This window comes from Mesocricetus auratus, unplaced genomic scaffold (genome assembly GCF_017639785.1).
Source record: "Mesocricetus auratus isolate SY011 unplaced genomic scaffold, BCM_Maur_2.0 Super-Scaffold_6730, whole genome shotgun sequence".
NCBI classification, from domain to species: domain Eukaryota; kingdom Metazoa; phylum Chordata; class Mammalia; order Rodentia; family Cricetidae; genus Mesocricetus; species Mesocricetus auratus.
The window spans coordinates 110,375,116-110,401,658 of NW_024429184.1; the positions used below are offsets into that span (position 1 = coordinate 110,375,116).

The window sequence follows — 26,543 nt, forward strand, 5'->3', positions numbered from 1 at the left end:
CTTGCTGGGTTGCTAAAGAGGAGTTTGCTTTGGTACCTTCCCTTATGACTTTAGAATTTTTAATGACCTTGAATACGTGGGAAGTTAATATTTTTCTATTCTAGACTCATTTTATACTTAAACATTTTGTTTGAGACTTGACTTTTTCTAGGGATATGTATTTACTTGAGTAACATATTGGCATTCTGTGGTACCTAAAGCCCACCCCTGAAGCTGAGGGTCTGGGAGAGCATAACATACAAAGTGGTATCACAGGGGCTTTGCAAGTGGCCTGGGGAGCATATTAAGAGTAAAATGCCTTCTAGTTAACTTTATTTTCCTTTGGTAATGATAACGAGTCTATTACCTGACTTCCTGTACTTGCAAAGGCCATATTTAAGCCATGATGTAAACTTGTGGCATTAGAAGTCAAGACTGAATAATTTTGGATAATCATGGTCACTGTGTAATCTTTGGTTCCTGGCTAAATGAGAAATATGGCATGCTGGGATTCATCTATAACAGCAGGACAACTCGTAAATGACTGAGAATAGAAAACAAGCGCATTAGTGCATTTCTCTGTTTAATGGAATCACGTATTTTTTTTTTTTTGAGGCAGGGTTTCTCTGTGGGTTTGGAGGCTGTCCTGGAACTAGCTCTTGTAGACCAGGTTGGTCTCGAACTCAGAGATTCACCTGCCTCTGCCTCCCAAGTGCTGAGATTAATGGCATGCACCAGCCACTGATGCCTTTTTTTGACATTGGAGAAGCCTCTTTCTAGATTACTTATCTACTGGGGAAGAGGTATGTGGGTGTTTGGGTTTGTTTTTGTATTGCTTTTTTTTTTTTTTTTTGCCTGAACCTTTCATTCCCACCTTTATTTATGATTAAAAAGAGATGGGGGTGTTAGACGTGGCAGGTTCGGGATCAAGGACGTTGAGTTCTTAAGACTGCTTCCTGCTGACCTTGGGGCGTCGATCATCTTTGGGGGAACCTGAGAAAGTTGGGGTGTTGCCACGCTGGTTGTTCTATTTTAGTCCAGGCTGTATAGGACTGTCTGGCGCCTCTGTAGATCTGGCAAAATGTTAGCAGAGTAGAGAACAAAGTTAGGTTTAAAATTTTCTTTCTTAGGTCCTGGCATTTGCAGGGAAGGTCATAAGATGAGGAAGGGGTTCCCAAGGGGTCCCAAGATGAGGGAAGGGAGTCCCAGGACCAGGGAGAGGTTGAATATCTGGAATGAATCTGACCTGTTTGGATGGGTCCAATTTGGCTTTCTGGAACTGACAAGAATCCTTTGAGTTTGTGAAAACATAAGTATTAGACATATCAGCAGTATATTTGTATTAGAAAAGACTTGGCTGAAAGCATTAACATTTTAAAACTGACAGATATGTTAGCACAATGAAAAGCACCTTAATTTTGAACTTATAGTTATGATCATATAGTGGTATAGTTGTTTAGCACTGTCGGAGTTAGATTAGTAGCTTATCAGAACTTTATTGATTAATGTTAAGACTATGAAAAGTAGTATAATGAAAGAGAGAAACCTGGAACATATTTTTTAATGTCTCAACTTAATAGTCTTATATAGATAAACCTTAGAATACTTGTTCCTGAAATCTGTTTTATGACAGAGCTTTGCCTTGTCTGTTACTTTAAGTTGGCAAAGCTACCAGCCGTCAAAAGCATCAGAGTTCTTGAGAAGGGTAAGATTTTACCTGAGATTGAAGAATGAGAGACTTAGTAGCTGACTGCATGGACAGCCACCCCCAAGGGCCTCCACAGTTGTTGAAATCAGAAGCTCCAAGAACACCTGCCTTTTGCTGATAGTGAGACCTGTGGATTGGGACTTTTTAGGAAGACTTTCCTACCGTTGACCCGAGCAACATGGAGAAAGTCGATTCCAGTGTCCTCTTGTTCACGGCCTGAAGAGTCCTTTGAAGCAGTTGAGGTGAAGGGCAGGGTTGCTCAGTGGCCAACATTGTCACTTTAGTGGGCAGAGTTTCTTCAGTGTCCACCAGTCTTCTTGGAGGAAATGGGGTGGTGCCAGTAGCTGACCTGTCTCTGTTATAAAAAGCTTTTAAATAAAACATTTAAATGCCATGTTCTCTAGATCTCTGAGCATTTTGAGGACTGTTTGTCTGTTTAGTATATCTTAGTAGACAAAATTTATCTTTAGTGACTTGCCTTAAGCGCATAGATGGCTAGAGAATAGAAGTAATAGAAGCTTTACCTTTGTAACTAGCTTACAGGAAGAACTGGGGGTTATATTTTGTTGATTTTAAAAAGACCCTTATAACTTTAAATGTTATCATCATTTAAAAGATATAACAATTCAGAAATACTTGATATTTAGTATAGTTGAATTAAAGTTACCTAATTTTTTAGACATACATATAGATACATTAAACAGGATTGGGTAAAATGTTGATTTAAAGAGACAGTGATGAGAAGGAAGATTTATTGTAGATAGAACAGGGAACCCTGGAAAGGCACAGTATTCCATAAACAAGCCATGCACAACAGGGCCAGTGAAAGATAAAATTAGAGACAAAAGTAAAAGCACAAAAGAGACAAAAAGTAAATGAATTGTATCTATCAGCAGGCTTTGCCGGCAGAAGCTGGCTGGTTTGAGTGGGCATGTCTACAGCTAGGTCACTCGGTAAACATGGCGGACTCAGTAAACACGTTTCTAAGCTAGGCCGCATGGTAGGCCGCATGGTTTAGATCGCCAAGATGGCGGCCTCTATAGGCACATTTCCGTCTGTCAGCAGAAGTGGTCTTTTTTCTCCACGAGTGAGGCAGAAAGATGTGTGACCACCGTAGGTCTAAGAAATGAATGAATGGCCTGTGCCAGGGTATAAAACCCGAGAGACCCCTCGTGGGTCCGAGCAGTAAAAAATCCGAAATCCTCAAACCTCATTTGTGGGGAAAAAATGAAAAACTCTGAGTGTCCTGAGCAGACGCTAAACCGGGATGAACAGGAGAGAGGAAAACAGAACACTCCCAGGTGGAAGGTGGTTCCCGCCCTGAGGCAGGTTTAGCCACGATGGGATGTGGCGGGAAGCCTGTGACTGGCGGGAGTTTTTAAAGCTAGAAGAATGAGATTTAGAGGAAGAAAGAATGTTGACGAGAATGTTTAGGAGAGAGGTAGAGAAAAGCTTGAACATAGGGCAACTCCTTCCATCGACCAGATCACTGGCAGTGGTTAGAAAGATCATATTTACTTTGTCGGTTTGTTATCCATGAGTCCGGTCTAAAGGAAAATAAAACGGCCAGATCAACTCTTCAGAGCTCGTCAGCCCAAGAGTCTAGTAAGGGCGGAAAAGACCACCCGAAAAGGAACCAGCGTCCTAAAGGTGAAGAAGCCACCGTAGGCTCATAAAGGAGCCGAAAAATTACCAATAGGCCGTGCCCGTGGAAAACAAACCAAGAATGATTGTCAGACGATGGGGGCCAACCGTGATCTTGAAGATCGTGGCTGGATGAATTCCCCACATTTCCAAAAACACCATAAGGGTGGCAGACGCTTAGCGGTCAGCCCTTAGGGTTTAGGGAAAGGTTTCGCTGACTTAAAGGGGATCCTTACCAAATCGTAGCCGGTGTTGCATGTAAAATGTAGTGTTCCAGTTGATGGAAAGTGGGCTGTTGGTCTGATGTTACAGGTTACCTGCGTGGTCACCTGCCGGGTCGGCAGGCAGCAGAGCCGCAGGGAGAGCCTGTCCAGGTCAGGGAACCAATGTTGTTAAAATGTTTAGGTTTATCCAGTAAGGAGACACAAACTGCTACTCAACGATCCCACGTGGAGTTTATTGGTGGACGGGGAGGAAAAGGGGGGGTGAGAGGTAACCAACCCGTGCAGAGCAGAGAGCGAGAGAGAGATAAGATATGAGACAGAGAGAGACAGAGTAAGATGAGAGTAAGAGTGTAAGAGGGAAAGAGTAAGAGTAAGAGCAAGAGAGAGAGAGCTGTATTGCTTTTAATACTGTAAGTCATCAGAGTGTGGGCACTTTCAACAAAAAATCCCTTTCTGTCTTTTTACATACCATCCACCTGGGCGTTAAACATATCATTGAAAATCTTTTGGTCTAAGTAAAGAATGGGTAGCAGAAACTGTAATTACATGGTCAAAAAACAAAAACAAACCAAAAAACCCAGTAGGACGCATCCTAATCTTCCTATGTGGTCTCTTAATTTACTGTCAAATTACTTTAAAGGTTTTAATTAGCATAATTAAGCAGAGTAAGTGATAAGATACACTATTTTATGTGTTGGATCACAGCATTTAACAGGAGCTCTTAAGCTTAATTACCTTCTCAAACCCTGGCCAGGTGTAAGATGCATACCCTAACAATGTATTTATTGTTGTTTCCTATCTTAGCTGGGCTCTAAAATGCTCTTGTTTCCTTGTTGTGTTTATCTTAGTCTATTGACTTCCAAACACTTTGCTGTCCCCCAAAGTACATTTGCTCTTCTTTTATTTCACATGCTCATAAAAACTTTGTATTGGTTTTATTTCATGCACTTTTGCCTTGACGGTAGGCAAATTCTTTGATTCGATTTTTTTTAACCTGTCACCTCTTTTTTAAAAACTACTAATCCCCATATCTCCTGAACTTTTTGAAAACCAATGCCTTGGAAAACTGTTATCAATCCAGAATGATGGTTATTTGCTATCTTGCTCTGATTAAACTTCATACCTGCAACCCTGGTTCTCTTTTGTCTTTGGGTCTTTAATGTATCCAGAGTGCTGATCCAAAGGATCTGGAATTGACCCTCTTCGATAGAAATCTGTGTTTCTGAACTCATGCTGCTTTCAATACAGGTTCAAGATAGAGAACAAAGGGAATGTAATGGAGACTCTATGCAGAAGCCAAATTCAGGTTCTCTGGTTGCCAAAAGATCTGTATCTCAAAGGAGTGAAACTTCATACTAAATGCAGTGCAGATGCATTTGACAGTGTGTGACTGAGTAGTGGCTCACCTGAATGACTACAGGATCAAATGTATCCCCAGCCTCGGCCCCTTGGACAAGTGGTAGAGGCAACATTCCTGAAGGCATTGGCTGTGCTACTCCATCATGAGTCATGCCCACTCATAAATTCTGCTTCCCATCCAAAAGGAAAAAACAAAATAGAACAAAATACAAAACAGCAGCTAGAACGACTGCATCCCTAATCAGATCTCTCCGTTTCAGGACATGTTCTGACTGCTTGCTTCATGGGAGGACTTTCAAAGTTCTAATTTCCCCAGTTTCTCACCACACCTGCTAGTTTCTGTACTGGTATCATCTGTTTATCCAACCACCCTCCCACCCATGTACCTTCCTTATCCACTCCATGCACCCACCGAGGGACCCACCTATTCCCTCACTTTTTCCACACATGCACCCAACTATCACCATAGCCATCTGCCTGCTCAACTGTCCATCCACCCATCTGGCTGTTCATCACCTGCCATATACCCTTCCCACCTGTGTCTGTCCATCCACCCACCCCATCTGCCTCCTCACTCATCCATCCGCCTACTTGTCTGTCTACTTATCCACCTATCAACTCACACACATACCCACCCACCCGGTTTCTTTCCACCCATGTCAGAATGGAAGAGGTTTCCTTTGTACACATGCATGCTAATTGCTTTCTGCTGCCTCTGGACCTGTTTTATTGGTTGTTACTTCTCTCTCGGTCTCCAAGTGTTTCTTTTGTAAATGATGTCTTCGTCACAGCATTTAAAGGTGTCTAAAACTCGTGTGTGTGTGTGTGTGTGTGTGTGTGTGTGTGTGTGTGTATGTGTGTGCGCGCTCGCCATAGGTGGAAGCCATGTGTTCTCTTCTATCATGCTGCTCCTCTTCATTCTTTTGAGACTGGGTCTCTCACTGGACCTAGAACTAGGCTGGAGTCTAGAAAGCCTTGTCAGTCTTGCCTCTGCCCTGCACAATGCTGGTGTTACAGGCCCCTGTGGCCATGCTCAGCATCTTATGTTGGATGCTAGAGACTTGAATTACGGTCTGCATCCTTTGAAGTGAGCACTCTCGCACACTGAGCCTAACCCTAAAATTCCCTTCGTAAACTTATTTATGCTCTGTGCTCTTCATGTTCATCTTCCCTGCATTCCTCCCTCTCCTTCTTTTCTCTGACTTGTCTGTGTGCCTGCCTTCCTGAAGGAGTCCTACTTTTCACATCAATTTTTCTCTCCATCATCATAGATTCCCTTCTCATTAAATCTGTTTTTCACACCTCTTTCAGCTACTCCCCTTCCAATTGGTCTGTTGAATGGTTGCTCCCTCCCCTGGTTTTGATGACTGTAGGTCTTTTCTCTTTTCATCTTTTCTCCCCTGCCCTTCCTCTGGCTGCCCCACCATGACTGAGGTCTTTGAGGTTCTAGCTTTAACATCTTTTCCTCAACTCTCTGGACTTTGAATTGGTCACACATTGGTGCTAAGGTCAAGACTGTCAGCAGGCTGACTCTGCTCCTATATGCTATACTAGAACATAATGAATCTAAGTGGTCCCGGGAATGTCTGCCAAAATCCCACACACTCTGAAATGGAGTGTACTAACCCTAAAATCTCCATTGGCTTTTTTACCCCAGGGCTATAAACTTCCTCCAATCTCCAAGATGGAAAGGACAAAATGAGGTCAATTTGTGACAGCTCCACAATTTGTACAACTGATTCTAGAAAGGATCAAATGGAGTGATTGTTAGCCAACCCAGACCCAGCACTTTGGTTTGGTTGACCACTTGTAAAGATCAGGATGGAAATTAGGCACTTTGGAGAATATAAGAAAGCATCATCCACTTCTCAGACTCTGGGTATGCTCTAGCTTAATTTTCTGCAAAGCAGTTTATAGGATGATGTGGTGTATAAACCAGAAAGTGGCATTAACTGTATTTACAAGCCCATAGTGTTTTCTCAAAGCTGAGACTGCTCCAAGTGTTTGAAGCTTTGAGAATGAGGTGGTGTAGGTCAAGGGTCACATGGCTATGGTAGGCACCTAACTTCTGTGACACTGTTTGGCTATATTGCAGGCACCCTAGACATGAATTCATCATTCTTATCAAACATGCCACTTTTGGAAATGATAAATTTGTCTGAATCTCCAAAGTACAAATAGATGTGTTTGTTGAATTTATGCTGTCTTAGTTTATTTTCTTATTGCTGTGATAAAGTACTCTCTAACAAAATCAACTCAAGGGACAAAGGTTTTATTTTAACTCATGGTTCAAGGTGCAGCCCAACATGGCGGGTAAGTCAAGGCTATCAAATCTTGAAGCAGCTGGTCATATGATAGCTACAGTCAGGAAACTGAGAGAGATTAATGTATTCTGCTGTTGAGTTTCTTTTCATTTATTCAGATCAGGCCACAGCCAGGGAATGGTGCCACCCACAATGGGCAGGTCTTGAACATGAACAAAACCAAGATAATCCCCATATGCATGTGTAAACACAGATGATTCCAGATTCTGTCATTGACACCTAACATCAAATATCACAAGTTCTGAGTTTCTTGGATGTGCCATGTTTCTTGTCTTGAAACCTCTGCACACGTTTTCCCTATGTCTAGACAATTGCAGGTCATTTTCCTGGGGCTATTTCTTTGTGGAGTGCCCACTCTTTCTCTGCAGCGATTTCCCATTAATAAGTATTGTAAAAAGTGTGGTGAGTCCTTGTATTCATCTTGTGAACCTTTATCACAAATGCTGGCCTTTTCTCCCATTTTACTTTTGTGGCTTTTGATTTTATTTGTTTGTTTTATTTATTTGAGACAGGCTCTCATTATGCAGACCAGGCTGACTTTGAATTCACAGATCTCTGCCAGCTGTGTGGATGCCACCAGGACCAGCTGATTTCATAGTCTCTTGTGTGACCTCAGCACTTGGCACAGTGTTTGATCGCATGCTCCTTTAATCTGGATAAATGAAGGGATATGTGTGCTGGGGGTAAGAACACGCTTTCTTCACTGAACAGTGGTATCGCCTATGTGTTCTGCAAGGAAATGTTGGGAAACAGGCATCCTTTATTGTAGACACAGGGCCAGGGCAGCAATAGATGCCATATTGGTTTCCTTTGGATCAGAATCTACCATTTGGATTCAATTTGTTTAGGGTGTGGTGAAATCTCAGAGCAACAGACACACCCAACTTACAATATAAAATCAGTCACAGGAAATTAGTTCCTTTTCTGCCCTCTTCTCTGAATAATTCAGAAATTACTGGTGGATAGCTAGTTGATATGAGTAAATCAGGCTGACTAAGCACTTGTGAATTTTAAAGTCCGTTAGGTTTCAAAATATTGCCAGATCTCAGTTACTCCCCTTACTGCACTTGCGTAACAGTGCCATACGCTGGCACTAGTTTGTGTTTGTAAACTTGCTCTGCCTGGTTTTTCCTGGGACCCAGCAGAGCAGTGTGTCTCATCTTAGTGTCTTCGTTACTGCTCAGGCCACACAGAAGCCCAGGACTGACACCAGTGTCCTTGTTGGTATCTGGAGGTCATGCAGACACTGCTACAGCCAGCCTGCTCTGAGTGGCCAGGGCTTCCACTCGGAGCCAGGATGTCACCCAGGCCTGAGCTGCTGCCAAGGGCCATATATCTGGGTCTGTGGTCCAGCTGCAGCTGGGGTCTGTGCCACCCGGGGACCATAGGAACCATCCGTGCATGATGAAATTAGAGGACCATGCTGAACCTGTCCTATTCTTTGCTGGCCCTGGAAAAGCTGACCCTGACTCTTGAGGAACACTGCAGCAACAGAGCTGACCCCTACCCTCATGGGAGAGCTGCCCCACTCACTCCAGAGAGATGGCCCCACCCTCACCCTCTTGACCAAGGGAGAATGGACCCTAATGGCATGGGAAATAGGGGAGCTGGCTCAACCCATCGCCAGAGGTGGGTGGCCTCTGGACTGACCGACTCAGCTGCCACCCGGGTCCACAGGTGTGCCTTGGGTTGTCCCTCTCTAACATCTACCCCGTCTGGGACCTGCTGGAGCTGAAGGGACTAGTCCTGTGGAATGATACTCGCAGGATGGCTGTGACTCAGGGCGGCCATGGGATGTATGAAAGGCATTTTGGTGAGGGTCCAGAGATGATGGTGTTCCAGTAACCAGAGGCCTTGCAGCAGACCAGTGACTCACTGCAATGGACATTTGCCAGGTTGACACACCAAGGACATGCCACCAGGATGAATGAAGAGGTGCTGGAGAGGTGGGAAAGATGGGGGAGCAAAGAGGCTTTTTGTTTGTTTTGTTGTTGACTTTTTAAAAATTTTCTTCCGGGGGGCACCTCAGGGGTGAGGGGAAGATGTGGGAAGACTGGGACATGAGTGGAATTAGGGTGCATGGTGTGAAATTCCCAAGGAATCAGTAAAGAAATGTGTTAAATTTAAAGAGAGACTGACTCATATCTGGATTAACTGGTTAAGCTGCAGCAGAGACAGGGGAATGAGCTTGGTTTATTTGTAACAAGAAAACTAGTCTTTCTTTCAAGATCATATCTCCCCCCAACCTCTCCCCCTCTCCCGAGTCCTAGTCTAGTCCTCCTTCCCTCCCCTCCCTCTCCTGTCCCCTTTCTTCTCCCTCTCCCCTCTTCCTTCCCCTCTTCAGTTCCTTCCCTGTCCCCCTCTCCCCGCCCCTCCCTTCCCCCTCCCCCTCTGTAAGAGTGTATAACCCTTTGGAATACTGTTAGGAGTGAACTGTTTCCAGGACCTGCTGTGAGCCTTCATGCTGAGCTCTTGTTTCTTTTTATTCTCACATGAACTCTACCTTTTCCTGGACTGCTCTCGGGCTCTGGATTGCTGTGTCTTCTGCCTTCAGATCGGTGTTTCTTTGGGCCCTCAGAGTAACAATCCCAGGCTGTCCCTTACTCTTAGTGCCCTGTGATAGGGAGATAGTCTTTGACTTCTGAAATTTTGGTTTCATTTTCTTTTCACCACTTTCTTGCCCCAGCCCCTCTTACAAAATAAACCAAATAATTGCTATTAGTCCTTCTGGACTAACTCTTAGACTGCCCTTTCAGCCTTTTCTACTTTTACTCTGTTTTGGGAAGAATCTCCCCATTCATTTTTAAAAATCCTTTCTATTGGATCTTTAGCTTCAAAACTCCACATTTTAATTGTAGTATGCTCTCTTCTTTTCATAATGTCTTAATTTCATGTATATAATATGTATTTTCCAGTATCTGATTACAGTCAGGTTTTTTTTTTTCTCTTCCTAAAAGTCTCTTCTGTTCATGATTTACTATCTCCATTTTCTCTGTGATTAGTTCTATGTTGCATGTTCGACTTTCTTTGTTCCCCCTCGCTGTGTTTTCCCTGTCTGGAGATCTTTGGCTAACTCTGCAGATTCCCATCTGTGTTTATATACTTCCTGGCCCTGCATGAGAAGGGGTGTTCCCCAGTGATTAAATTGAGGATCAGTGTGCCAAAGAGCTGGTTTTGCTTAAGGATGTGCCAAGGTGTGTGGGAACACCAGACCTTGAGCAGAGACCCACTTCCCCTTCTGCCTGGGAGTAGGCAGCTGTAGACAATGTTTAGTAAAAACATGTTTACTAAAAATGATACAATAAGTTCCTGAAAAAGGCCTTCCCATGGAAACCGCCCTGACCTCGACCTTGTCCAAAGACTAACCGCACCTTCAAAAACCCACACACATCCACCTCTGGTGTCAGAGCAGAACCAGCCAGGGTAGAGGAGAGAGCAGAAGCTTCTCTGGTGGGAGCTTTTCTTAGGAGGTTTTCTTGAACCTTTTTGGAGCCTGTTTAAAGTTTTCTTTATATCATTGAACGAGTCTCTGTGTTGTCAATCCCCGACACCCTCCGCACGTTCTCGGACACAGGCCGCACAGCAGACGTGACAAAGGTGAAGGGAGCAGGCCAGGCTGAGGTTCCCACTCTAAAGGTACCACATCCTCCTGACAAATCACCTGCTCTCTCTTAGGACTGCAAGTATCTGACTTCAGACAAGGTAAGCAGGAAGGCTAAGGCATGCTATTGTTTGAGTTAGTTCTGACAGCTGCCTTTCAGTCTCGACTCTTGCAACAGTATCAGATTATCTGTGGATGTTCTTAAATTCTGCTGTGGTTTACTTTTCAGTATCCTGTCTTTCATTTGTCAGAAGATTCAGTGCATTGTGTGTGGCAGCAGGTTGAGATGGGATGATGTTTTGGTTTTTAACCTAGACACCCTAGGATAAATACACTTTTAAATATATCGCGTATTTCTGAAAAAGCAATTTTCATAGAAATACATTAATAAGAGGTTCAAAATACAGAAAGACCTGTAAACGGAAATAAACTTTCTTTGCACACAGGCTTTATGTTCTCTTGCTCCCCTTCAACAGACACTCGCTGGCTAGCAGCCTTTTGCACACGCTCAGAAAGATGTTTGCTATGCACATCTGAGGAAAATCACTTCACTCATATCTTTAGCATGGCTTAGGCTTAGAGTGCGATAGGATAGGGAAACCAGATGCTGGGCACCTCGGCACCTGCAGCGGGTGTATTTGAATGATGTGTGACAGCAGGGAAGATCCAGGGTACTTGGTTGAGGTGATTCCACTACAGAGTTGTTGGTGAGATGGTGTGGGGGGGATTAAAGGGACAATGTTTGGAAAAGAAAATAGGCCCCCATTGATGTCCAGGGTGGGGCTCTATGCTCACTAACCCACTGGCCTTCTGGAGTCTGAATGCTTTGTTTGTAAGTCAGGGAAACCTTAGGAACTGCCTTCTCTGCTCTGGTTCCTGTTCCTTCCCCTCAGGCCACCAGAGAGTTTATGACACTGGTCCTCTGAAGCAGTTTCTGCACTCCCTGAACAGTGTTATTCTGGCTTCCTCCAGCATACTGTAAGTTCCGCACCCATCAGGAACCCGTGGACATATTTGGTTGGCCACAACAGTGCTTTTTGTTTTCAACTTCAGTTGACAGTTTTGAGATTGAGGATTCTGGGGCTAGAGGGATGGCTCAGCTGTTAAAGGCCCTTGGTTGCTTTTCCAGGTGAAGCAGTTTTAATTATCAGCTTTGTATTTAACTCCAGTGCACCCCCCCGGGAATCCTATGGCCTATTCTGGCTTCTGAAGGCTCTGTAAACATGTGGTGATACACAGACATGCATGCAGGTAAAACACCCACACATATAAAATATAGATGATAAATTAAAATTCCTCCCAAAAAGAGCTTAAACATGTTTTAAACATAAAATTGATCATGCCCCCATTTGAAACAGGATTCATGGCTTCTCTCAAGAAGTTGGGGAGAGTATGGCCACACCCAGAGTGATCCTAGCTACGTTAACTGGCTGAGCCTGAGTAAGTGCTGTCTGTGTAGAGAGGCTGCTTATTTTCCACATGGCCCATATAATAGCAGTGAGCTCTTTTTGTATCCATGGCTGTCTCGGTTCAAATAGGAAATGTTCTCAGTGGCCTTCAGGGTTTCAACACTTGGCTCCCAGTTGTTGACACTTTCTGGTTTTTTGTTGTTTGTTTGTTTGTTTGTTTGTTTTTGAGACAGAATATTGCTATCCACAGCTGGTCTGGAATTCTCTGACCTCAAACTCCACAGAACTACACCTGTGTCTACCTCCAGTCACTGGGATTAAGGATCCCAACTTATGATGACACTATTTTGGAAGATTGTGGAATCTTTAGGAGGAGGTTATAGTGTAGCACATGTACAGGGAAGGCCGCTCTGATATGTAACAGCCTTTCCAGCCTTCCTGTCCTCTCTCTAATTTCTGTCTCTGGAAATAATGTGACTAGCACTGTGCTTCCGCCAACTGACCATTCATACTTTGATAGACTAGACCGTATCCCTTCCAAAACTGTGAATCAGAACAAATCTTTCCTGATGATGGAAATTTGTTTGGCCAGGTAGGTCCTGCAGCTGTTTAGACCCAAATAAACACACAGAAGCTTCTATTAGTTATAAGCTTCTTGGCTGATGGCTCAGGCTTATTATTGGTTAGCTCTTTCTTAATTATTAACCCACTTCTATTTATCTGTGTATCTCTACACAGTCACAACTTACCAGTGAAACCTAGGTCTCTTTTTTCCTTGACAGCTACATAGCGCCTCTCTGGTGACCGCTCTCTCTGCCTTTCCACTTCCCAGCATCCTTCTAGTCTCGTAGCCGCACCTGTACTTCCTACCTGGCTACTTGACCAGTCAGCGTTTACTCATTAACCAATAAGAGAAACATATTCACAGCATGCAGAAGGGCGTCCCCCATCGCGTTCCTCCTCTAAGTTGCCTCTCGGCAGGTATTTGGTCTCAGCTGTGAATGAGAAAAATCAACCAACCCACTGACAAGGAGCCATGTGTGATTGGCCGGTGCACTGACCACAAAAATCAGGAAAATTCACACCATCTGGACAAGCCCCAAAGTGCTGTCTTCCTGATTTTTGTGGTCAGTGCACCGGCCAATCACAAACCTTGGTGTGACAACTAGGATTCTTGAGTTCACACTGTTATCTGGGTGAAGGATAAAGTGGCTCTGAGAGCCTCGGATATAAATGCTCTGACAATGAGGAAAAGCTACAAAGAAACCTTTTGTGTACGGGAATGACGGGGGAGAGCACTGTCATTGGAGAGTTTATTAGAACAATGTGCCTGGACACATACCTGTTTGCCGGCTGTGTTTTTCTAAGACCATCTTCCTAAGTTTACTTTGTGAGTGTAGCTTGAACTTGGATTGACCCCAGAATTTCCAGTCTTTGCTGCCTAGGAAGTAGGATAGAGTTACCCGTGCTAGTGGGAGCCCAGCCCGTTAGAAAAGGCCACGTGCTTTTTCTAGCGTTGGCCGCCTTCCTCTTCAGTTGTGAGCCCTTGGGTGTTTGACATGAATCCCTGTACCACTTATGTAAACAGCGCCATTGCACATCTCAGGAAGTGTGTGACATAACTTTGTGACTGATGTTAAGATTCCAATAGCAGGAACACAGGATCATGGAAAAGGTCTGGAAACTTAAAGGCATGTTTGTGTGAAGGAACCAGCGTATAAAGGAGCAGGCCTAGAGACGCTGCGGGATGCTACCTTGGGATGCTGTCTCAAGAAATGGTGTCTGATCTTTACTTCCTGTCATGCTGGGAGTCCTCTGAACGAGGTTTTTCATTCCCTCTCCCTCAGCTCCCTCTCCTTGTGTGAACCAAGGAGGTTGGGCTACTCTGTCTCGGGGACTTTTCCCATTCCTGACATCTGAGCTGTCACTTACTCTTGTCATCTTTGCAGGAGAGATTAAGGTTCACAGGGAAGGTGCTTCATAGTGACTCTCCTCACAGATAATGTGGCCTCTTGTCCTCTGAGGTAGCCACAGAGCATTTGGCATGATCCTGGTCAGTCTTCACTGACCAGCTTCAGCTCCTCACTGGCCTTGTGGGGAGATGGGTTCTGTTTTGGTGGGGAGATGGGTTCTATTTTGGTTTCCTCTGGGTTTTAATGAGCCTGGGAAGTTCCCTCCTTTCCAGGTGTTGATGACGGTTCCTGAATTCTGCAATCTGTTTTACATTCTTGTTTTACTTTGGGGCACTCTGAAGACTGTGAATTATAGTCTGAAGAGGCGTGTCTTATTGCAGATCCTGGAAACAAAGAGCTTTAGCAGATGGTGAAACCAACCCTGTAGAGCTACATGGTGACTCAGTGAGACTGTTATAGGCCAGATCTGCCTGCCTGGTCTTGGAAGAACAGGCCGAGCGAGCAGGGTAGGGCCAACACTGTTACCCTGCTTTTGCCCCAACACCAAATGGCAGCAAAAGCGTTGTACATCCCCGGAATACCCAGACACAGGCAGCCTGACCTCCCCGAGCACATGTTGTGGGGTGACCCAGGCGGGAGAAAAGGTGCTGTGGGAGCAGAAATGACTGAGGGAACAGCTAGGTGCAAGCATCAGAGAACGGACTCTGGAAGGAATAAGGCTGGGGCTTGGCCAAAGTAAGTCTTGTCTCTATAGAAACCTCTGAAGGGAGAGGAAAGCTGGTTCAGACAGCGAGACAGCGCTGTAGGGGTGAGCCCACAAAACTATCCACGCCCAAAAGGGCGGGGATAGGGAGATGGGCGGAGATGGGATAGTCAGGGAAAAGAAAACCCTGTCTCTTGGAAGCCTGCCATGCTTCTGACCTTTCAGCTTGCGTGCACGTTCTTTCGCTGGTAAATAAATATATTATATTCCACACTGCATTGACCTCCCTCATCACAGGGCCACAAGGAATTGTGTTTTCATCTGAGCTGACTTCAGTAAAGCCACAAAGTTGCTGTGAGCCTCATCTCCTGCCCACTGTGGGGGCTTTCTGTGTTTTATTGGTCCTAAGTGAATCTTGTTTGTGATCTACGCCGTCACTGGAGAGTGGTTTTGTAGTGAAAACCAATGGGACTCAGTTGCACTGATCAGCACACCCATGCCTTCCTGAGTCCACCAAGAAGGTGGCATCCAATCAGCCGTTTAGGTCAGAGCAAAGGTGCTGGGGGGCCGGGGGGGGCAGTTCCTCAATCAAGAACCAGAGAACAGTCTTCTCATATGAAAAAGCCACCGTTAGAGTAGAGGGAAAGAGACTTCACTATTCAGGGCCATTTGAGGTAAATGTATTGGACCAAGCAGACCTAACCTATGGCATCTTTTTGGGGGGGGTGTGCGTGTGTGCGTGTGTGCGTGTGTGCGTGTGTGCGTGTGTGCGTGTGTGCGTGTGTGCGTGTGCGCGTGTGCGCGTGTGTGCGTGCGTGCGTGTGTGTGTGTGTGTGTGTGTGTGTGTGTGGTTATAAGTTCAACCATGGTTCAAAACAGGAAAATACTGAAAGCAGCCGGGTAAATCTTACCTTCATGTATCTACTTTGCCTAGATAAATGTATGCTTTAATATTTTTGTCTTTAACCAGGTAGTAAGGACATGGTAATTCAAGGTTAAAACTGAATGGAACACCCACCCCCATCCAAGGTCTAATTACCTCCTTCAATGTGTCCATTTGTTTTGATTCATTTGGCATTTAATGCTACTGAGCAGTGAAACTCCCTTCTGCCTTTTTCTTCTGCTCTCACTTTTTTTCTTAGCCTTCTCTTGAGCCTTTCCTTTCTAATGTAAGCCCTTCTCTACTATTTCTAGACCTTGGGAAGTTTCTCGTCCCACCCACCAGTTCCCAAATAACCACTCTAATGTCTAATAGTAATTATAATTGTTTATCCAGTGGCTCAGGCATATCATTAACTAGCTCTCACAATTAAATTAACCCATTTTTACTAAATTGTGTATCACCACATGAATGTGGCTTATAGGTAATGCCCTGGCATGTTACCCCTTCAGTGGCTACATGGCATCTCCCTGACTTCTTCTGGATTTTCCACCTGGCCATATTCTGTCTGGCCATTGGCCAAATCAGCTTTATTCATCAGCCAATGAAAGCAACACATATTCACAGCGTACAGAAGGACCTCCCACATCAGAGTGGTGTATGTGAGGCTGAGTTCAGGACTTTTGGGGTGTCTCACTCATGCTTAAGGCCTGCTTTTGCTGTCCTGTGTAACACTCCACACTGTACTGTGCAGGGCTTCTGCTTAAGGTCCAGGCCCAGCCTTCGAGATGCGTGTTCATACATGACAATACAGTATCTCCCTGGTGCGCATTCTTCCTTCCTGCTTACAAGACTGCATCCGCACACACCGGTCTTCACTTCCTTTCCCTGGAGTCAAGTCCTCCAGTCTCTTTGGGGCACTTTTCAAGACTTCCTTAAAGTGCTGCCCCCCCCCCACATACACACACCCACTTTTATTCCCCCTAAAACTCTGACTAAGGGAGTATCCACCAGTAGGCAGCTGAGTGACTGCTTGGGATTAGTTTGGCAATGAAAGCATTGCTCTTGCTGTTTTTCCGCCGAGTCCTGTTCTGCGTTCCCAGCATCCTCGGTTTGTTGAGTATGTCACGGGGCATCTCAGCAGCCATTTCTGTGTACAGGTTAGGGCCCGTGCTCCCATCTCCTTCTCTAGTTTGCCAAGGTGATTGATGTCCATCTGTGGTCTGCTCTCTATCTGCCAACAGCCTCCCAGCTCCAGAGAACCCTTGGTGGTGGAACCCTTTTCCAGATTCCTGTAAAGACTATTGTGTGATTATGTCCCTGCCTGGATAGTATTACTCCCTATAGCTCCATCTTCCCCAGTTGTAAGCTGTTCTGGGCTAGGGAGCACATCCTAACAGAGTTTTCCAGTGCCCAACACCTTCCTTTCACAAACTATTTGAGGAGGAGGGAAGACAGAAAGGGCTCTGCGGTAGACCACACAAGGGACCAGGTGAAGAAAGCCTCTGGAAGGTCACAGGGAACATCCTCCCTGGCCTCAGTGCTTGTGTATGTCAGTGACCTGCAAGGTCCCTGAGGACTTGGGGACACTACAACTCTGCCTCTGCCTTCCCATTCCAAGGATGAGGCAGAGAGGTCTACAGAGCAGCCTGAAGCTTACAGAAGACAACTCAGAACTTCCAAGCTAGGACAGGAGGGTGTTTTTCCAGCTGTAACCTCAGGAGAGACGAGACAACTTTACACGATGAATGAAAAGCTGACAACTGGAGGCCAGAGACGATGTCTCTCCTTAGGATTCACCTGCGTGGTTCACAGCCACTGTCTGTATCCGTAGAGTTGCCTCCTCTTTCCACGTTTCCAGAAGCCTGCCTAAGCTACCTACCAGAGGGCTCCCTGGACCTTCCTGATCTCCCCAAAGTCAGTTCACCCTCCCCCCCACACTCTCTCTGCCTCTTCTCTGGAAACTATTGCCCAAATCCCTTAGGTCCCACAAAATCACATCACTCCCCTCCCTCCTCTGGGGTGAGGACACAGCTTTACATCATGCCTTTCCTGCTCATCAAGTAGAGACTTCACTTCTGACAAGAGCTTGCTTTTGGGGAGAATGTAGTTTTCAATTTGCCAATTAAAAGAATATGCCAGTGGGTGAGGATTTGTTTCCAGTGAGTCTGTGTTCTCAGAAAGAGCCCATGGCGTCCCGTTCTAACTGCCTTTGGAGTCTTAAAACTCCTAGGATCTTGGTTTGTCCACAGTCTAGAAATTCTGGCTGAACGTTATTTTCTTTCTACTTATCAAATGCCCTGCCAGCAAACCATCTTCTATTATTAAATTGAAATTTCTGTCTCTTCTACCAAGACTTGGTTCTCTTTTATTTGGTCTTTTTCCCCTGGGAAATGCATGTGGCCAGGATCTTATCTCGGAAAGCCTTTTAAGCAAGATATTTCCAAACCTCTGAAGTCATTCCTGTTCTCCTTGGCCTCCGTGTCACAGGAAAGCTCAGACACCCAGACATTTTCTGATCCCATTAGATGCCGATTACACTGCTGGCCCTTATTCCTGGTGGCTTTTTTTTCCTGTTTCCAAGTGACAGTGGCTGTGATTGAATGGCTTTAGATTGTCTCTGCAGGAATTCTTTGTGACTTAAATCCCTTTGGAGTTTCCTTTTTTGGGGGGAGGGGAGCTGTAAGGGAGGAAATGGAAAGCTGGGGTTGAGTGAGGCATTTGTTCCTGGAACCTAGAGAAGCTACATAGGCCTGGGAGAGGGGGCATGGTCCCTGAGCAAGAGCTTGGCATCACAGCCCCCACTAGGATTCCAACCCTACTGTCACCTGGTGGAACTTTTCTTGTAGCCTCTACACCCTTGGTTGCTGCAAAAAGGTGGCAGCCAGGGCTCAACCTACTGTACCCGTCACTTGTGTCTGACCAGTTGTATTGCTGATGCCTTGTGGAGACTGAAGTGTTGGGTTACAACAACAACACAATAAAGGACTCTGAGAAAACAAAGATGAGATTTCTTTGGTTTGCTTCTCAAGGTTGGGGTTGGGTTGAGCTTCTGTGGGGTTGGGGTGCTACTTTATATGTGCATTGAAGAAGAGCTACTCAGATTGTTTACTCTGTGTGTGTGTGTGTGTGTGTGTGTGTATGTGTGTTTAAACCCACACTGACTTATCAATATTAATTTGTTTATACTTGTGGGCAGAATTTGGTGGGTAAACAACAAAGAGCCTGGATTTTGCGACAATTTGTTGCTCTAGTGCTTTTTTTTTCAGCTGTACTGGAGTATGTATCTGTGCTTATGGGAACATAAGAGGCAGTGTTTGGGGAGGGGACGACAGGGCAATGTGGCTCTCCTAGCTTTAGGGAGCATCTTTCCTCAATGTTAGCCGACTTTATTTTCAGCATCCAGGAGAAGTCGGCAGCTCAGCTGGGTAAAATCGCTTCTCTACGAGGAGAGTAAAAGTGGATTCACACAAATTTTCTTTCCTTTTAGAGCCTGACATTTTCTCTCGCAGACTACGTAAATTCTCAATCACAAGACATATTCTAAGGAACTAAATGTCATATTTGGAAATGTTATTTGAAGGTTTTCTTTTTAGGCTGGGACTCCTGAAGTTTCAAGATGTATAAGCTGAACTTCAGAGTGCACGCTAGGCACATTCTCGTTCCGATTCCAGAGATTTGTATCAAGTGTTGGATAATTCGGAGTATTTCCTTCACTTGTTCAAAGTGAAACAACAGAGATAAAAATAGATCGTATTCCTTCCTGCTGGCTTCAGTATGTAGGTCTATGAGCAAATGACACTTAACTACTATTTATTATATATATGTGTATGTGTGTGTGTGTGTGTGTGTGTGTGTGTTTCTTGAAACTGTAGATGACTGCATCATGTTTAGAGTGTACTGGTAATTAAGACCATCTTTATATTCCTATTACATAGTTGTTTGAGGGTGAGAAAAGCATGTTCCCACTAAGAAATTCATTTATTAGGTAAGCCATATCTATTAGATAAGTTTAACATTTCCATATGTTCTTTCCAAAGAAATACTTACTCATGTATTTGCAGCTGTCTCTGCCTGTACTAGAGACACAACCCTGGCACTGGTTACTGTTGCCAAGTGTTGTCCCCAGTGGGTCCCCATCACTGCATGGCCGCATGAACAACGTCCCAAAGACCCCAGCTGGGAGCTAGGTGGATGAGAGGAACAGGAAAGCTGTAGTAAACCAGAAGCAAGCAAGAGTGGGAAAAAGTGTCTTGGGTGTTGGCACTTTGCCAAAGGTTGTTGTGCATGCTAGGGGAAAAGGCTAGCCCTAGAAAAGGAGACTAAATAATGAAAAGGAAAAGGTATTAGGTGTAGTTTATCAGAGGAACCTTTGATTCTCCAGTTACCTGATTTGTTTTATTTTCTGTTGGAGGAATTCTGTGGACACAGTGTTGAGCCATTTCCTCCTACCTAAAGCACCCATCTACATGTGGACTTGGGAACCAAACATCTGGGCATTCCACATCTGCACAATAACTGGGGGTGTTTTCTATTCCCAAGAGAAGTGTACTCAAATATCCCTCTTTGGAGGTGTCTTTACGCACTGAAGGCAACAACATTTTGGAGGAGGAAGAGGGCCAGGGTTCCTGTTGTGGTTGGGATGTTTTGTCCCTAAGGGTCATGTGTTAAGGACTTGGTTCTAAGTGTGTCAGGGTTGAAATGATGGACCTTTAATGAAATGAATGTAGGAGCTAGTGGGGGTTCGGTGGGGTCTGGGAGTTTGGTCTTTGACGATACTAAGGTGGTTCTCACAGGACCTTGGGTTAGTTTTCAGGAAAGAGTTATTAGACAAGAGCAAGGCTGAGCATTCTGGAACCTCTGCAGCTATCAGTCTGACACTGTGTTCACCTCTCTCTCATGCATTTCTGCTATTACAGTGTCATGACTGTGAAGTCTTCACTGAAGCTTAATCCCATGCTTTGATCGTATGGAATCGGAAGTTAAATAAATCTTTTGAAAATGAGTACCCAGCTTCAGGTATTTTGTTACAGTAACAGAAAACCAACTAATAAAAGCATTGAGATTCAATGTTCATATTTCATCTAATACCTCCCATCCCACCCTAATACAAAGCTCCGGGTGTCTGTTTCCTGTGGCTTGCAAACCCACTGTGTCTGTATACTTCCCTGGTATTTAGGAAAGGTGGTCAAGATGAGAGGATGATATTCTTAATGTATATCAGGAATTAAGAGAGACCAGGAAGCTCAGTGTCTTTCTCTCACTGAATTCTGGTTCCCCTTGCCCCTCTCTGCTGGAACATACGATCTCTCTTAATAGGAACTCTTTGTGCTTATGTGAGATCAAATTATTTTTCTTGGTATCTCCTCTGCGATTATTTGGCAGGATTGAATAAGCTAAACCAAGAATCATCATGTCTAGTTTTTCTTTCCAAAAGTTTTTGAAATAATCCCTAAATGTTTTTACTCCCATTCTCTTACTCTTACCTATTTTTGCCACCCCACCACTCTTGGAAAGGGGAAGTGGTTACTGTGTGGTTAATCTGCCACATTTAGTCACTGGCCAGTGTTTTCATACTCAGGAGAACCAGTAATAGTTACTTGAGTTTCCCTAGAATATTCTCTATACCCGAAACCCTGTTATTGTTATGCCAGTAAAGTTATTTCTAAATAATTTCTGAACAGCACATTGATCAACAAAGAGAACACACCCAAGAAAATGGCAGGTAGCTGGTGCCCTGTGTAAGAGGCTGAGTGGTATTCTGGAGTATCAGTGTTGTAGGGTAGATAGAATAAGTATGTTCTGTCACCTAACCCAGTGATCTGAGTCAATTTATTCCCTTCTAGGCCCAATTTCTTGGTGAGTTAGAGTCAGTCAGTCTGTTTCTTCCCTCCCTCCGTCCCTTCCTCCCTCCCTCCGTCCCTTCTTCCTTCCTTCCTTCCTTCCTTCTTGTAGCATCTTAAAAAGAGGAAATGATTACTATGTGGTGAATTCTGCTACCAATTTAGTCACAGACCAGTAGGTGGTTCTTGAGTTTATATTCTGTGATTATTGCTATGCACAGCCAAAGGAGGACGGCTTGTGTAAAATCCACATACCTATCACTCCAAAGTCTTGAATCTAGACCTGAAGAAGAGTTTTTTTTTTTTTTTGGTTTTTCGAGACAGGGGTTCTCTGTATTGTTTTGGAGACTGTCCTGGAACTAGCTCTGTAGACTAGGCTGGCCTCGAACTCACAGAGATCCACCTGTCTCTGCCTCCCAAGTGCTGGGATTAAAGGCGTGCACCACCAATGCCCGGCTCTGAAGAAGAGTTTTAAAGACATTTATGGAATAGAACATGGTGTGCACTCCAGTTCTCAGCCCTCTGGTCACGAGGCTTTGGCTCTGGGCTTGCGTTTTGGCCAATCCTAGCATTCTTACATGCTTTTCACCAATAAGCAGTGTAAACTCAGTGAATGAAAGGGTCCAGATCTCTCTCTGTAAGGTTAGAAGCCTAGAAATCCTTGGCATTAGACTCTGGAGGAAAGGGAATGTGATATCTGTGCACTTTCCGTTAAAGCATCCTTACTGCAGATAGTCCTGCTGACCTTTTAACAAGTCATACTAGAGAGTGCATGGTTTGGTGTGACCAAACTGTATAAATGAGAGTAGAAATGATGGCTCTTATGATATGTATGTCCTGTTAACTTGAGAGGTCTAGACTGGTTCAGCCCTCACACGTAGCCTTATATATAAGATGCTCTGTCCAATACAGTCTGAGTCCTGTCAGTTGAAAGTTTAGAAACATGCTTCAGAGAAGTTTTCAAGAGAAATGAGGTCAGCTTGTATGAGTCAAGGAGTGATCGTCTTCAGGCTGAAGCCTGAGGACTGGTTGTAGTGCAGAGACTTTTTCTCTCTGTGTGTGTTAATTCCATTAAGTTCCCAATGCCAAGCCTCACTGTCCTTGAGAGGAGGGGGAGTGTGACTGTCCTTTTGAGATGGGAACCTTCAATTGTCAGACAGAGGAGCAGAATAATTCCCAGAAGGAATGCAGGAGCTGTCTGCCACCTGCTTCATGACCATGTGAAGATTCAACTCCAAGGCTGAGAGAACTGGGAACTGAAAAGTAGGGAGGAAGGGGCCACTGGAGGGATAATATACAAGTGACCAGACGAGATTTGTGCGGAATCTCACCCTGAGCTCCACATGGATAACCAATCATCGAAAACCACATTGGATATCAGAGACCAAGTGATGATCAGATCTGGCAGCACCCAGCCTGGACTCTGTCTTCACTGATGCTTGGGTTCTAACAGAGAGGACTTGGCACTTCACTGTGGGAAATATCAACAGGACAAATGAATCCATGTACCATGTTGACTAAGCAACTCAGATTTAGCCTCCATCTACGCCAGCCATTTTCCTGAGGTGTTTGCCATAGACGCGTTACATTTTCATGTGTCAGACCCCAAGTCCATCTGGGCTTTATTACCAAGGCAGCAGACCTGTAAGTCAGCGATCTTGAGCTAAGGACACATACGAAGAGAAGAGGAGAACATGGATTGCACTCCCCAGACAAGAGGGGCTAAAGTAGAGAACCCTGAGGTTTTCATCTCAGAACTGCTAGCCGGGGCTCCCATAACACCCACTACCCAGCCAACCTCTGAAATAGTCTTATAGCAGTCCCATAACAGACTTCTTCCCGGGGCTATGAAATACATTTTTATAAAACCCTCTTGTTATTAACACGGAAACAAATGCTGCCGGTCTTACTGCTTAGTAGTCTGTGAGCTTCTTGATTTTTAAAAAATGAAAAGACCCAGACATAGGAGCATGACTGTAACCCCAGCCTTTGTGAGGTAGAAGAGGGGAATTACGAGCTGGAGGCCAGCCTGAGCTAGGCTGTCTGCAAAGAAACAGTGCTTTCTCACTGTGCTCTCTAAGCAGCTACACATCCTGTTGATGATGTATGTCTCATAAAACAGAACCAAACTAGACGTTAAAGGACACAATGGAAAACATAGTCCATAAATTAGCGCAATTACCCCATCTCTGCAACACTTGGTTGAAACTGCTCGGATGTTACTGAGTAAAGTGGAACAATTTCCCTCCCTCCTGCTGTTTCCTCAGAGAATTTTGAGTTCTAAACAAACGTTTCACAGAAATGTAGAAATAGGACATTGTTATATGGCAGCCATTGGTCTTTGTCCTCTATCCCCCGCCCCCACGCACTTTAAGACTTGGGCAAAGGCATTATGGATGCCAAGAGGAGTTGTCAGCTCCACACTGAGAACACAGCATCTAGGTTGGTTCTTTGACTCCACTTAGAACTCAGTGTTAATAGCATTGCCTTTTAAAATTTAAAATGAACAATGGCAAAATCTTGAAGTTGAGGCAACTTCATGAGCAATATTTTTATGGGGTGTGGGGGTTCAAGACAAGGACTTGCTACGTAACTGTGGCTGTCCTGAAATTCACTCTGTAGACCAGGCCGGCCTCAAAGATCTGCCTGCCTCTGCCTCCAGAATGCTAGGATTAAAGGGTGCATCATCATGACTGGCAGCAAGATTTGCCTTTAAAGCCTTGGAGTTTTTATTTATTTAGCTGCTTTCTTAGCCCTGATGACGGCTGCCACACAGAGCTGAGTTCCTTAGTCAGTCCTCAGTTTTCTCTGTCAGTGTGTGTGTGAAGGCCATGTGTGTGCTAGCATGCCTCAGAGTGGATGTGGAGGTCACAGTCAACTTTCTGGAGTAGATTCTCTCTACTCGGGAGCCAATCACTCACCCACAGAGACATTTCACTGGTCTTAGTGCTCCCTTCTTGATGTCTCTCTCCAAAACAAAACAAGGTGAAACCTTGGCAGCTAGCTGGAGTATCTGATTTCCCTGTTCTTATCCCAGGGGGGATGATCCACAAAACAGTGTCTTCCTCTGCCCCTCTCTGTCCTCCCTCTGCCCTCCCTCTGACCCCTCTGCCCTCCCTCTGACCCCTCTGCCTTCCCTCTGACCCCTCTGCCCTCCCTCTGACCCCTCTGCCCTCCCTCTGACCCCCCCAAGCTCTACCTCTGCTTTTCCCTTCATGACACCCAAATCATACTCATTCATGAAAATTTTTTCTGCTATTATTGAAAAGTAATTAAATTCTAACATTTTGGGCATGAGATAGCCTCGATTGTCAGTGTTTCTGCTTTAGAAGAAACTATCTCTAGAAATACACACCAGACTTGATGACTGTGTGGAATTCAGACTGGAGAATCTGAGGACCCAGTGAACACGAGGAAGTCAGGCTTCCCAGGTTAAGAAACCAGGGAAACGGTTTGGGGAAGCTGCTGGCGCTGCCCCATCTTCAGATGTTCCTGGGTATCTGACAGACCGTGGCGGTCTTCAGGCTCCCCTAACTAGAGTTAAACTGGACAGATGAGCACTGAGGCCTCCAGGCTTTCTGCTTTTTCAAAGTTGGAGCCTCAGTAGGGGCTGTAATTTTGAAGTGAAAGGATGACCCCTCTGAGTGGTTGAGTTCACTGGCCGAATGTAAGTGATGACCAGTGATCTCTCTCGAGGAGCAGACGGGCCCCATCTGAAGTGAAGATAAGCTTCTGCAGACTCTGGTTCTCCTCAGGCATTCCCATCATGCAAAGGGTGATCAGGCAGTGAGACCCCAGTGCACTGTGCTGTTAGATGACATGGTGTGAAACCCGCGGTCACCATTTTATTCACTCTTCTTCCTTTAGTACCTATACGTACTATTGAGTAATGTAAGTTCTCAAGAGCTAAGTTCCATTAAAGTGTGTATTTCTCATTCACTTTTTAGAATCTAAGTCACTTGCGGGGCCAAATAAGATTTAATTACCAAGTAAGATGATATATATATACCTCCATGTGTTTGTATTTGGAATCTAAGTAACAGGGAGGCAGGTAATTCATTTAGAGATGGGTACTTCTTTGACTTTTTACCTCGTGTACTGAAACTGTACCTTAAAAAAAACCGACTATGGGGTGGGAAGGATTAGAATGTGCATTGTTCTCTGAATCGGTTTCCTTTTTCCAGTGGAGCCCATTTTTGCTTTGAACAAATAGGAGCAGAGTCATCTACTCTGAACATTCCAGAACTGTGGAGCAGAGCCCAAGAGCAGGACTTCAGGCAGGTTTTTTTAGGACTGTCATTGGTGGCAGCTCCCATGAGACCCCCTGCGCCTCAGGCACCCAGCCCAGTGCAGACTAATTGCATCAACCGTGGTTCTGCCTCCACCCACAGTCAGTCATCTCCAGTGCATCATTTGCTGTAGACCTGAAGCTGCTTTTGGTGGCTTGTATTTTCTTGCAGTCTGCACATCCGGAATCCACGCACAAGTACTTTGTTATGAACAAGGCTGGGTGTGGCATAGAGTTTCCTTGAGGAAATGGGCAGGAAGGAGTCCCGTTTTAACTCAGGTTGTTTTCTATTTTTAATACCTGAACTTAACATGGCTTTCTGGTCTTCTCTTCTATTGGAAGTTGAAAACTTGGGGGGTCTTGGCTGTGTCAAAGGCCTGTCTAAGGGAACCTGTCTTGGCACCTTGACATTAGCATGGCCCTGCAGTACCATTCAACTCTGATCTGATGCAGACTGGCTGCATCCAGGCACGTTTCACAAAGGAGGCACAGGTAAGCTGAGTTGTGTGCTGCTACTGCAGAACATTCACTGCGAGCTGCTTTCTTGGCTGGATGGCAGCATTTGATTTTATTCAAATGTATTCTTGGAGAATTTAGACTTAGAGCAATGAAAGTCAGTGCAGAGGATTCATTCCAAAGCTAAATGTTCAAAGACTTATATTTAGCGG

The 26,543-nt window shown here is 44.9% G+C and overlaps 1 protein-coding gene across 4 annotated transcripts in view; it reads left to right on the top strand.

The window, feature by feature from the left end:
- Nucleotides 1-26,543, top strand: part of Mcc (MCC regulator of WNT signaling pathway) — a 389,841-nt gene that overhangs the window by 182,170 nt on the left and 181,128 nt on the right. Inside the window, exon 1 of one of the 4 annotated variants that reach the window (XM_040741855.1) lies at nt 24,863-26,367. The exons of the other annotated variants lie outside the window; for them this stretch is intronic. Coding sequence (XP_040597789.1) covers nt 26,323-26,367 — 45 coding nt within the window. The 5' untranslated portion in view covers nt 24,863-26,322. Of the gene's footprint in view, nt 1-24,862; nt 26,368-26,543 lie in introns of those variants that run through there. 4 annotated transcript variants of the gene reach the window in all.